This window comes from Nicotiana tabacum, chromosome 7 (assembly GCF_000715075.1).
Source record: "Nicotiana tabacum cultivar K326 chromosome 7, ASM71507v2, whole genome shotgun sequence".
NCBI lineage: Eukaryota > Viridiplantae > Streptophyta > Magnoliopsida > Solanales > Solanaceae > Nicotiana > Nicotiana tabacum.
Window position 1 is genome coordinate 123,166,713 of NC_134086.1, and position 14,694 is coordinate 123,181,406.

The window sequence follows — 14,694 nt, forward strand, 5'->3', positions numbered from 1 at the left end:
AAAATCACCTAATTTGGAGTTAGGATGAAGAAGTTATGAGTCTTGGTATAAATCCCGTAATGACTACTGTTCTGGTTTTTTAAAATGACTGGGCGAAATTACCCATCGCGTTCACGATAAACTTAACGCGTTCGCGATGGGTTAGGCCTGATAAGCCTTCACGTTCGCGGAAGCCGGCTCGCGTTTGCGGAGAAGAAACTTCTCGAGCCTCGCGTTCGCGTCCAATGGGTCGTGTTCGCGTAGGTAAAATGCCCCTCCCCCTGCCCAGGCTCACTAGCCATCGCGTTCGTGTGAGCTGTGTCGCATTCGCGAAGGGTATCCCTCCTTAACCTCGCATTCGCGACTCCAGCTTCGCGTTCGCGAAGAAGAAGTTTGGCTCCTGGGAAATTTGCCTTACGAGTTTGCGAGTGGACCCACGCGAACGCGAAGAACAAAATGCATGGGCACTAAACAGCAAAAACCTGCAACTTTTCATAAGTCCAAAACCTTCCGAAACACATCCGAAACACACCCGAGCCCTCGGGGCTCCTAACCAAACATACGTACTAACCCAACAACATCATACAAACTTATTTGTGCGATCAAATCGCCAAAATAACCTCAATAACAACGAATTAAACCTCAAAACCAAAGAACTTCCTCAAACTTCTTAAACATAAATTTTTTGCAATTTAGGTCCGAATCACGTCAAATGACATCCGTTTTCACCAAATTCCACATAATCATCTTAAATCATATATAAGACCTGTACCGGGCATCGGAACCAAAATACGGGCCTGATACCATCATGTTCTAATCAAATTTCATTTCAAATTCCTTTAAACAATTTCAGAAAATAATTTTTTTTAAAAATTCATTTCTCGGGCTTGGGACCTCGGAATTCGCTTCCTGACATACGCTCAAGTCCTATATTTTCCTACGGACCCTCCGGGACCGTCAAATCACGGATCCGGGTCCGTTTACCCAGAACGTTGACCGAAGTCAAATTAACTCATTTTACAGTTAAAAATTATCATTTTTCACAGATTTTCACATATAAGCTTTTCGCCTACGCGCCCGGGCTGCGCACGCATATCGAGGTAATGCTACATGTTATTTTCAAGGCCTCGGAAACACATATTTCAATTTAAAAGCAAGTGATGACCTTTTGGGTCATTACATTTTCTGCTCTTTTTCCACTAAGACACTAATAATAATAACCTTTTCAGGTTATGCAAGACTTAGCTAATCTATATTATTATAAAAGCATGAATACAATGTCGGTTTACAAAAATATTCTTAAAAGTTATTGTCAAAAAACTCTCTAGGAAAGGATACAAATGGAAATAATACATGTTCTACTTCTATATGGATAACAACACATTAAATCGCCTCTTACATTAACTTGTGATTGTATATATAAAACTTTAATTGGCATACGCATTCGCACCCTTGCCGCGGGAACAGGTTAGCATTCCCATCTGATATCTTTCTTTTTTCTTTTTTCTTTTTCCTTTTTATTCTGGAAAAAGATATGCATAGCATGCTTATCTATATACATGTATATATATGATCAAATTGTATATAACTTGCCTTATTTTATCTCTTTAATTGGGATATTGGGTTTCGTTTTATGTTTCTCCTTGTAATGTTGGTTTGATTTAGTAAAGTTCTAATTGATTTTTGACAATAAAGGTTTTTATTGCTTTATAGTGTTGCAGACGGTCGACCTAAATTTTTTTCTTGTAAAGTTCTTGTTTGATCGACCTATGATTTGATCGACCTATAAAATTCTTGCTTGAAGAATAACAATTTCAAGTAATTTTTCAAAAATATTTCCCTATCTCAGACGGACAAGCATGAATATTTGTAAAATTTTATGGTACTCATGAGTAGTTTTGAAATTCAACTGTTCGTATTACACACTATCTTTAATTAGTGATGCCAAGTTGATAGTGAAAAATATCATTGATGTTCTTCTGAATCTAATCAAGACAACTTCAGATTTCTACTGTAAGAATAATGTCAAATCCATCTTCTTTGGTTGTCTTTACTTTTAGTGTCCGATTTGAAAAAATATCAAAACAAGCCCAATAGAAAACAATCTTCTAAAGTAAAGTATTTCGACTTTTTACCTTTTGAAGATATATTCCATGTTGATAAAAATGTAGATTGTTTTAACTTATATTTTGGATTTTGTAATGTTCTAATAAACTGATTTTTTATGTGTTGATTGATCATAATAATATTTTTGACAATATTAATGTATTAGAGTATGTTATAGCAAATTCAATAATTTATTTTGCCACCGCAAAACTTATAGAAGAGGGCTTAGTTGAGCGTTAGAAAACGCTCACACTTGTAGTTGTAGAGATTGTCCGAGGATATTAAGGCTAATAAAAAATACAAGATAAAAGCATAAATACAATATGAATAGACCAAAATAGCTTTAAATTATTGAATATAATAACCCATAAGGGATAAACGAAATACTACACCTTACTCCTATTATTTTTAGGACATATATGTTAGGCCATATTTACTATTATTATTAAATTAATCCTATTAATGCTTGAACTGCAACAACGAGCAAAAGACATGCACCTTACTCCTATTAGTTTTAGAACATAACAAACGAGCAAAAGTTATATATATTAGTTTTAAGGCATAAAAACTATCTAAAAAGTGCACCTTATTCCTATTAGTTTTATGACATAACAACAAGCAATATTCATAGTCTCCTTTCCCTTTTTCTATTTGAACTACATTCCCAATTTGAATCCACTTACAAGGAGTAGCCAAACAGAAAAAATATTGCAAATACATGGGAATTAATCATGAGTATTAAAATTTGACTGTTTGTATCATGCAATGTATTTATTTAATTAATGAGATCAAACTAATAGTGAAAAATATTGTCGACGTTCTTTTTTAGGCCAAATAAGAAAAATTTCAAATTCCTACCGTTGGAATAATGTCATATCTATCTTCTTTGGTTTATCTTTACACTTTAATTAAGTTGGATATTCCTACTCTTTTTTCCTTTTTTATAATATTACCCATTCACATTCTGCTTTGAGGAGGTCATACACAAATTCAATTTTCTTTTAAAGGGATAAATCTGCTATATTTATCGTATATTTTGGTAAAAAGAATAGATATTGATTTCTAAATAGATTTTACTTCCGAATTTGATGTTTTGTATTTATATTAAACCATATCATCTTACTATGGTAAAGTGGCCTAATAGGCGCAGAATAATATTTTGGTTACTATGTTTAAGTGATATTTGGTTAACTATGTTTAAGCGATAATAATACTCTATTAGTAAACATATATCATGCATCTATTATTATAGTGTAAATATCAAATACGGGTAAATTTTATATATATCATATATGATAGGTTTGTGGGAATTGGCGTTCATCCAGAAAGAAAGTTGGGAATTTGAGCTAGGTAAGGAGAGGTAATAGTTGGCCATGAGATGGATCTTTTGAGGTGCGATTTTCCAGTTTATTTTAGGTTTTATTTAATTTATTTTGTTTACTTTCTAACAAAACAAATTATAGCTGATACAAATAATAATATAATCAAAGAAGGATTTATATCGGTAGAAATTACAGTGAGATTAGAGTTGTTCCTCACTCACAAGTTTTAATTCTTTTAGGAAACAAAATAACACTAACCTTTTAAGAGATATTTGTCACTCTAACACATGCGGTTCGTCTCGCTAAATTGCACCAACTTTGAGAAGGTAAAGTATAATTTATAGTTTAAGATCAATTTCCTTTTTTTTCCCTTACTGTGAAGTGTGAGGATTTAGGTGATTGCTGGATTTTGCTTTGTATCATATGGCTTATTTGGGATCGTTCTTGTGCTCTGCAGGTAGCACATATTTTAACAAAGTTCTATCATTTCTCAATCAACTTTGAGTTTCATTAGTTTTTTTTAAACTTAATAATTAACATCCTAAATTATTCTTCTTCCTTCTTTTCACACTCTCCTAATAGTGCGAAATATTTAATTTTAGATATACATTATCTCAATTGGATATCCTTTTAGAGGGAAAATCAATAGGAAGTGATACAAAAACAACCACAGTGAGGAGTTATTATCATTTATAAAGGTTCTTTCACTTTTCAATTGAATACAGTTTCAGCTTGAATTTTATACATTCCAACTTTCTCCCGTTGAATAATACTTGTAGGGGTACACGTGCAAGGCACGTGACATAGAGACTAATAATTAAAAAAAGAGAGTAGTAATAAAAATATTGTTTCCCTTTTGGGTTGAATTACCGTCTTTAACTGCCAGAACAACTTCTGCTCCCGTCCCCAGCACCTCACAAGTTCTTTATTTATAAGCTTGTACATTTTTTCAGGCTCATACTTATATGTATTAAATAACTTTGACATGTTCCTTTCCAATAAAATTTCAGAATCTCAAAATAGTACTACTATATTGGACATTATTTTATCACCTTTATCATCATTATCACAATCTCCAATTATCACCTTCATCATTGTTTTGCTAATTTTCTTCCTACTAGTATATTAGCATGTCAACATATGGTTCCTATTCTTTTTTCTTTTTTATTTCACCTTTTTTACTTTGTGTTTTAAGTTCTTGACAAGAATTAAAGCTTTGGAATATTAACTTCTTCTGGCCATCACATCTTTCCTGTTCAGGCTGATATATTATAAGTTGTCAATTCCTTTATATTTGTTCTGTTCTGTGTAGAAGAAAGAACGTAGGGCCAAGAAAAGAAGCTCAATAATTAGGTTCACATGCATTCAAAGAGACCCCCAAAATATACGAGTACCCCTTGCTTACACAATGCTTTCTAGGTATTAATTCTTTGTTAAAAAATAGAGAACAAAAAGGGAGAGAAAAAAAAATTCAATTAATACTGGGGAGTTTGCATAATTTTTCGTCGGGTGCACGTGGGAAGGAGACTCTGGTTCAAGGCTGTCACGACCATAAACCCGAACCCGGTCGTGATGACGCCTCTCGTGAAAACATGGCCAGCCAACTATTCCCAATTCGAAGATAAACAGTTAATCAACAACAAAATAGCCTAAACTATGATTAATAATACAAAGTAACAAATAATATCAATAAAATACGGAAGTACAACCCAACACAGCCCTAACCGGGGTATCACAAGTCACGAACATCTAACAACACTAAGTCCTCAAATGTAACTACAGAGGTTAAATACTGAACTAAGGACATAAAGGAAAGAGATAGGGAGGAGCTCCAGGCTGCGAACGCCAACAACTACCTAAAGACTCCTCGAAGATCCGCCTGAAGCTAGAATGAATCAGCACTCAGGAGCGGGACCAGCTACGCCTGAATCTGCACACAAGGGTGCAGGGAGTAAAGTGAGTACTCCAACTCAGTGAGTAACAAATGTAAATAACGACTGAAAGTAAGAAAACACGTAAGGCACAAGGCATTCTATAATGAAGCAGTAAAACAGTGAAAAGTCAAGTAAAATCCTCTTTTAACAAGTAAACAAGTAATTGATAGGTAATTAAGATAAAGCAAACAAATAGAAGTTCGCCCCTCGAGCACAGTATCACCACATCCGCCCCTCAGGCAACATCTCAGAACAATAACAGCCCCTCGGGCTCAATCTCACATCACAATGGGTACCCACGCTCACTGGGGGTATGCAGACTCCTGGAGGGCCCCTTACGGACCAAGCGCAATAACAAGCAATCTCGTGGCATGGTCAGGTCAGCTGTTATTGCGCGACCTCAGACCACGACCTCAGACCAGCTGACCAAAAAGACCCTACGCGAACACGACTTACATCTCACGAACGCGATGCACGAGCCTCCAGCCCTTCGCGAACGCGGAGCCTCCCTCGCGAGCGCGAAGGCTAAATTTCCACTGACCCCCACTGACTCTTCGCGAACGTGAGGGTCCACTCGCGAATGCGAAGAGTAAAAGCCTGCAATAGCTGAACCTGCAACTTCTGCAATTTTTCCAACTTCAAAAATGATCCGATTGACCACCCGAACTCACCCGAGGCCCCCGGGACCTCAATAAAAGGCACAAACACATCCTAAAACCTTATTCAAACTTGTTCTAATCATCAAAACACCTCAAACAACATCAAATCACCCAAAACACATCAGATTCAAACCTAAATTTCTAAAATCTTTCGAAATATGCTTTTGATCAAAAACCCAACCAAACCACGTCCGAATGACCTGAAATTTTACACACACATCCCAAATGACACAAGGAAGCTACTGCAACTCTCGAAATTCCATTCCGACCCCTATATCAAAATCTCGCCTATCAACCGAAAATCGCCAAAATCTTAACTTCGCCAATTCAAGCTTAAATCTACTCCGAACCTCCAAAATCCATTCTGGTCACGCTCCTAAGTTATAAATCACCTCCCGAAGATAACCGAACCATCAGAACTCGCATTCGAGCCCTCTAACACATAAGTCAACATCCTGTTGACTTTTCCAACTTAAACTTCCTTAAAACAGACTAAGTGTCTCAAACCTTACCAAAATCATTCTGGATTCGATCTGACCAACCTGATATCAAAAAACACCGATAACGAAGTATAAAGAAGCAGAAATAGGGAAAACGGAGCGGTAACTCATGAGACAACTGGTCGGGTCGTCACAAAGGCCCTACCATACATGTTCATGTCGTTGGTTCATATATATACATATATATAGGTATGGACCTCTTTTTTGATTCTTTCAAAATCAACTTAAGCGCGCTATATATTCATGATTGAAAATTATTTTCTCCATCTATAAATTATTGTGGTATTTGTTTCATTTTTCCTTTTATTATTTCTATAAGTGAAGATTACTTGTCAGCTTCCTAGCTACAGGTGTTAGATGACTAGCTAGTACATGAATATTATGTAAAACATGGAAAAAGCGATAGTTAAAAAGTTTAGGGAGGGACCCTTTGTTGAGTACATCTCATGAGAAGACTTTTAATTGATGGAGTTTTATGGTGATAGTGAATGTTTGAATGTGAAAGACTGATATAGGTAGCTATTTCTCACATGCAAACTTGGCCCATTTGCTATAAGTGAAAACTGAGGATTTTAATGGAAAAAATAAAAACTTAAAGATAACCAAAGGTATATAGCTTTTTTTCAGCAGAAGCAGATACTGTCTCTTTTAGAAAACTTCACTTAATCAGGAGGAGTTTTCCTCTCTTTTACTATATTCCACTCTAGCATATCACTTATGTTGTAAGAAAGATATGGGAATTTTTTCTCTTTACTCTATTTATCAGTTTGAGTCTTGATGTAGTATCTGTTTCTATCAGTGGGGAGGGACCCCTTTAACTTGATTTCTTTTTCCTGTTCCCAGAAGTAGATAAAGTCAAGTTCCCATAGAGGATGTATCATTATAGTGTCCATACTCTCCAAACTGCATCTTAATTGTGGCTTTCCAAGTCATTAAGCAATTAGATGGATATCTTTCAACTCCCAAAGATTTGAGATGGAAATTTTCTTGATTCTCTTGTGATTCTCACTAGTGCTTGTACCTCACTCAAGGATATAATAGGACATCGAAATTATATATGTGTCACACTACTTTAATCCTTCCTCTTTGACTAATTAAGTAGATGACCTTTAAAGTTCGGAGAAATGTATATTTTTAGCCGTACAACCCGATCCAATAATATATATATATATATATATATATATATATATATATATATATATATATATATATACACAACTTTTAGCTAGCAAATGAAATAAATTTCAATCGGCCGGCCAATTTTGTATTTTACCCGAAAATTTGTAAGGGTTTTCACCCTTTTCCATTTTCTTTTCCCCGTGGAGTTCCATGCGTTTTATTTTAAATAAATCCCAATATTTGACTAGGCATGAGTCTAGAAAATACTCCCTCCGTTTCAATTTAGATGACACACTTTCCTTGTTAGTCCATTCCAAAAAGAATGATACATTTCTATACTTGAAAATAATTCAACTTTAAACTTTTCAATTTACCCATTTTACCCTTAATTGAGAAGCTCTTATAATCGCACAAATACCATGAGCCCACGAAGTTTTTACCTCTTAAGCTTTTAAGACCGCAAGTTTCAAAAGTCTTCCCCTTTTCTATTAAACTACATGCCGAGTTAAACTACCTCATCTGAATTGAAACAGAGGAAGTAATAAACTTTTGGCACAAAGTACTCTTAGAACTTGTTGTCCTTAACACATAATAATACTTCTATGATATAAAATAGTATGTTAAATAAGGTAAAATGAGAAATTCAACTTAAAGATTTTTAAATATAGTAAAATGTTAATTCCTTTAGAACATATAAAAAAGTGTCTCATATAAAATAAAGCGGACATGAGTATTATTTTTGCATGTAATTATAAGGTTAACTTCATGCTTCCTGTTATAAATATATTATATTATGGATGTTCATTTCGTACTCCGTTGTAAATAAGCTTCCTGAAGAAACTTATTCATATGGGACTCCGCCGTAAATATGTTTATCTATTTAGTACTCTATTGGAAATAAGTTTCCTGAAGAAGCTTATCACTTCGGTACCCGGTTATGGATAAACATTGCCCCCGGTAGAAGATTATCCATATCTGGTATAATAGCAGCTTGTAGTCGCAGCTTACACAGCAGTTTGCAGTAGCAGCTTACACAACAGCTTCCTTTCTTCTATAAATAGAAGAGATTTCAGTTCATTATGTACATCAATTTGAATTCGGATAATATATCAGTTTGTCGCCTTTATTTTACCGTCTTTATTTTATAACACTTCCAAGATCTTTAATATTTTTTCATGGTATATGAACCACATGCAGACAGCTATAGTAAGTTGTCTTCATCACAGATTAGTTAAAGAAACTGGAATTGACTTAAAGACAGTCAAAAAGTAAAAACTATCTCCATCTCTACGAGACAAGGATAGACACCCATTTAGGCTATCTTACAGATAGTCGCTATCTGTAAAGGATTCTTTTTAGGTTTAATTTGAACAGGAACACATAATTGGTTACAACGGTAAAAACTAGAAAAATCGTAAAGCTTTTCGATTGAATGCGTAATTAATCAACAAACACAATTACAACCTGGAAATATAAAGATCTAGAAATCACAAAAGGAAAAAAAAATTGAAGTACATTTACTATCATATACCATACACAAAAGGATGATCAACAAATTTCAATATTTTATCAAGAATATCCAGTGTTGAGACAACGGAAGGAAATATGTGTAAGATCTATTTACAGATCAATAAGAAAAACTCTATAACACACACCTGTAGGGAAGTAACCGTCCATGATAAGTGAGATTAACCTGTGAAAATAGGCTAAGAAAACTGTCCAAAGGCGGCGGGAAGTCTCTGATAAGTGTTACTATTGTATAAGTTTGCATTTTGTAGAGAAGATTCTTGCGGTTGGTTTTGAAGCCATGTTGTAGTAGTACCCAATGAACCTTGTGTCATGAACTGTGTCTCGGATTTTGTTTCGTTGTTGTATAAGTCTTGATGTTGAGACGAAATTTGATGATTCTGGATTGTGTTAGAACCTAGTGAAAATGGGGTTTGCAAATACTCAGACCATTTGATTTCTTCTCTCTCTGGTTTCCCACTACCATGTGCTGTTGTTGATCCCCATGCGAAAGCTGCAGCATTGTTATCAAAGAATGAACAGTTGCTTTGTAATTCAATACTGTTACTGCTACCATTACTGTTGCTGCTGAGAGTACAAGCTTCCCAATTCTGGGACTTGTTGATATTAAAACTATTATCAGGAGGAAGAGTAGTTAAAGAAGGCGACTTTATACGTGCCAACGGGGATGTAGTGAGAATAGAATTCGACATGGGTGAAAGGCTACAATTGAACTGATGATCAGATACCATATCATGAGCAGAATTCTTATTATTGAAGAGAATATTGGTGTTGGGAGTGTAATTATTCAAGTGCTGAAAGGAGAGATAATTAGAAAAATAAGGAGACTTGCAATTTGTGGTGAAGAATTCATGAGTTGGTGGGGCAATATTATTGGTCTCAATAAGTGGATAATGGTCCATAATTGTCATTGAAGATGACTTTGGCTTTTCTATTGAAAATCCATTCTCATGAGCAGCCTCAACAAAATTGAGCTGATCATTATTGGAGCTTTCAGAAACTTTGTCAGTGTTCTTATTGTTACTGTTTGCTGACGCTTTCTCTTCATTTTCAACCTCAGAAAGTGGCTTGTGAGTATTTGGATCAATACCTCTTTGTCTTAGCTTTTTCTTAATAGAAGAGTTCCACAGATTCTTAATTTCATTATCTGTTCTTCCTGGTAATCTAGTTGCAATTTGAGACCACCTGCGAGTAAACAAAAAAAACAATAATTAAGGTCAGCTCAGGTTAATTATCACATAAAACAAATTGTACAGTCTGGTGAAGGATATACTTACTTGTTCCCAAGAACTGCATGAAGTTCAATGATCAAATTCTCTTCATCTTGCGAGAATGTCCCTCTCTTTAAATCAGGTCTCAAGTAGTTAATCCACCTGAGCCTACAACTTTTTCCACACCTCTGAAGACCTGCCACACCATTGAATTAAAAAAATCACTAACAAGAAAACTCGAAAGACAAAATTTAAAAAACAATTACAGTGTCCAATTCAAGCAAGTTGGGATCGGCTATAAAATAAAGTACTGCAATTATTTCAATTCCAACATGCATTTTCAAGAAAACAGAAAAAAAAAAAAAAAAAGTAAGAAAGTTGTTTAATTAGTATAGTAGTGCACCTGCTAATTTAGGGACTGAACTCCAACAGCCGTGACCATATTTAGTAATATGCTTTATAAGTTTCTCATCTTCTTCAGGAGACCAAAGGCCTTTCCTTAACTTCTGTTTGTAACAGCAAGAATGCCTCCCCATGTGATATTGCAATGCTGGCCAAGAAGGTCAGAAAAACAAGGCAAAATTTGTAACTTTTTTAGTTGAATGCTAAGTGCAGCAAGCTGGTGGATTATATTATGTTCTCTTCTCTATTTACTTCTTCGGAAGCAAAGAAAGTTGAGAGAGAAAATGATGTAATAATAGTTAGGAAGGAGAGTGGAAGCTGTGGAAAATGAAAGTGAAGGCTTAGGAATCAAATAGATAGGAGATGGAGGTGCCTTAAAAAGAGAAGGTCGTATTCAGCAGATGATTCGATTTTTGAGGTTTATTTAATTTATTAGTATGAATTTTGTTTTTTTTTTCTTCTTTTTTCCTCTTTAAATTCTATTTTACTTTCTCCGTTCATTTTTATTTGTTCACTTTACTAAAATTTTATTTTCTCGTTTACTTGTCCATTTTAACAAATCAAGATAAACTCAAAAAAAAAATTCTTTTCATATTTTACCTTTATCTTTAATTACTCATTCCCCAAGTTACTTCTTAATAGTTTTTGAAATGCTATCAGTATTATAAATAAAATTGTAAAATACATACTTTATTTAGTTTCTCCTTAAGGGAATACAAAATAAAAAGTGGACAACGGGAATACCCTTTTGCTATATTTTGAATTTTGGAATTTTCTCTCCAATATTCTGACTTGCATTTGTCTTATCAAAGGGTTTTGAGAAATTAATGAGTTTGACAGCACTTGTGGGGCACCAAAACAGATATTTATTTCATGGCCACAATTTTTTTCTGCAATAAGTACTGTTCGTAAAGTCTTTGTGAAAAATTAAATTAGAATTTTGAGACAAGTTGTTATCTGGATGACTTTGTTTAAGATGTAGTATGTACCATTGAGTTTGATATTGTGCTACCAAATAAACGACTTATTTTGAGTTAATTTTATTCCAAAGATTCCAAAACACAAATACGGTTTGGAATATTTGAATATGTTTAAAGGGGTTTGAAGACTAGAAATCTCAATGATTAGTTAATGCTTGCAATGGTAAACGAAATTAATTAATGGTATAGGAAAAACCTTCTGTCATTAGACATTCCCTTGTCTTTCATTATTGACATGATACAAAATTCCCTACACTCTAATCACATTTTATATGGATTTTTGCGAGGTGGAGTTCAAATAATCAACTTGTTTTTCAAATTTGATCTTTTTCATGCAGTAATCCGTGAATCATTATTGTGAACTCATCATAATTTAATGTATAATGAATAGTTTAAAAAGATGAAAACAATTTTTTTTTCTACGGAACATGAAGGGTATCTTCCATCTTCTCTTAAAAATCGTCTATATTCCACCAAGTTCCATATCATTTATCTTTAGTTCGTAGACAGAATCAAATGAGATAAAGAAAACAAAGAAGACTCTGAAACTTCCCATGATTGGTTATGATTCTTTTCAATATATTGTTATGAGAAAAAATAATAACTTATTTTGTCCTATAATCATTTGTGTGACTAAATCAAAATATTTATACGAGTAAACGGTGTGTTTTTCATCTAAACACAGCCGACAATGACAATGATATAGCTGTCCGCTTCTAAATTCAGAATACTCAAAACTTGATAAGGACAAACTCTGTTAGAATTAATTACTCCTTCGTCCTTGTATTGGGAAAAAACTGAGTTTATATTAAAGATGATGTGACATGACACGTGGATTAGTTAAATGGTCAAAGCGCAACAATTGACTAAGAGGCACGGATGGAGACAGCCACGGGAAGAAGAATTTAAATAGGCACGAGACGACGTATAGATACGAGTCTCGTACCAATTTAAATTATTTACAGCCAACGGATTAGAAGGCATTGAAGACAAAGATCTGATGACAGAAAGGAGTCCAAATTCATTATTAAATACTTGATACGTTACAAAATTGGTATTTAATAGGAATGATTGTATAACGGCTTATTTAATGTCATTTAATACTCATAATTATATCATTAAAACTGAGGCTTCATTCCTTTACCTAAAATTATCTATAAAAGGAAGAAGTATCATCATTTGTAAGGACACAGAATACTATTGAGAATTCATTGAAATACACAACTATTTGCTTTTTTACCATCATTCTCAAAAGTATTTTATTTTGTCTCCTGATTATCAGTAACCCGAATTTCTTTTTAGCTTTGACCAAAGACTCAGATTTTTGGTTAAACAAATTGGTTCCGTTACCGGGAATCTGATAATCTTTTCTTTTAAACTATATATTATCTATATTGTCGTCACCATGTCAAACAACAATACCAACAACAACAGTAATAACACATTGGGAAACCATGAGAATCAAATACATCAAAATCAAGATGACGTGGTTCCCTCTCCTCTAAATTCACCACGTCAATCTCGTGAAGGCACTCCTGTTACTGAATCCCGTGCTGATCAACAAGAGCAATCTGAACATTTTGAAGGAGTTACAACTGAAGCTTTGCAAAAGCTAATTGATGCACAGGTCGGCAAAGCTCTTCAGGCACTTGTTAATCGATTGCCTGCTGCGCCACCCACACCAACTCCTAATAATAATACATTGGAGAATCCTCGTTCTGGTCTTGATAATTCTGGAAACGGAGCAACCCCCAGTGAACCACAGGAAGGGGGACCAGGTAATTTAAATAATTCGTATTTGCAAAATTTAGTACTAACCTTGCAGAAACAGCTTAAGGAACAAAATGAGCGTATTGAACAAATCCCTGGAATTCCGCCTATAATAAAAGGAGTAGACATGGACAAATACTCACAACAACCATGGAAGCCTAGTGTTGCTCCCCTTCCAATTCCGAAAAAGTTCAAAATGCCTGACATCCCGAAATATGATGGTACTACAGACCCACGTGACTGCATTTACAACAGGCGTAAAAGGCAACGACTTGACCAAACAAGAAATTGAATCAGTATTGGTCAAGAAATTTGGAGAAACACTCACCAAGGGTGCATTAACCTGGTATTCTCTTTTATCTGAAAATTCTATTAATTCTTTTGTTGAGCTTGCGGATTCTTTTATTAAAGCACATTCGGGAGCACAAAAGGTTGAGAAAAGAATGGAAGATATTTTCAAAATCAAACAAGGGGATTCGGAGCTGCTTAGAAACTTTGTTGATAGATTCCAGCGTGAAAGAATGACTCTACCTCGTGTGCCTGACAATTGAGCTGCTATAGCCTTTGCAAGTAATTTAAATGACAGAAGTTCTGAAGCCACGAGACGACTCAAAGAAAGCCTTCGAGAATTTCCTGCAACCACATGGAATGATGTTTACAACAGGTATAGTACGAAGCTGCGAATCGAAGAAGATACCGTACCTAAGCTTAATCATGAAGAAAGGGGCGGTACCCGAAGGTCAGAAATAAAAAAAAAATCAGGTAAAAACAGGTACGATCCATATATGGGACCTGCAGGAAAAGACCCACGGTCGAAACAAGATAGCCAGCAATATGATCAAAAATCGAGGAACCGGAATTCTGGCTCTTCTTCAAAGTTCAGGAATGATCGGAACAGACAAGAATAACGAGATGATTACAGGAGTTTAAAGGCACGATTCGGCGGATATAATTTTAATGTCTCTACCTCCGAGCTCGTAGCTGTTTTAAGAAGCATGGGAGATAAGGTACGGTGGCCAAAAGAGATGCGGTCAAATCCAAGTAGACGCAATCCGGATCATTGGTGCGAATTTCACAACGATCACGGGCACAAAACTTCAGAATGTAGATTCATGCAGAGTGAAGTAGATCATTTATTGAAGCAAGGGTAACTCACTGAGTTATTTAGTGAGAAAGGAAAACAAG

At 34.8% G+C, this 14,694-nt stretch overlaps 1 protein-coding gene across 1 annotated transcript; it reads right to left on the minus strand.

The window, feature by feature from the left end:
• Positions 1 to 9,167: 9,167 nt before the first annotated feature.
• Positions 9,168 to 11,109, minus strand: LOC107802100 (transcription factor MYB61-like). The gene is made up of 3 exons (XM_016625541.2): positions 10,761 to 11,109; positions 10,424 to 10,553; positions 9,168 to 10,331 (listed from the first exon to the last, which is right to left on the minus strand). Exons 1-3 carry the CDS (start codon positions 10,891 to 10,893, stop codon positions 9,326 to 9,328), a joined length of 1,269 nt encoding a protein of 422 aa, XP_016481027.1. The 5' UTR covers positions 10,894 to 11,109; the 3' UTR covers positions 9,168 to 9,325.
• Between the last annotated feature and the right edge of the window lie 3,585 nt (positions 11,110 to 14,694).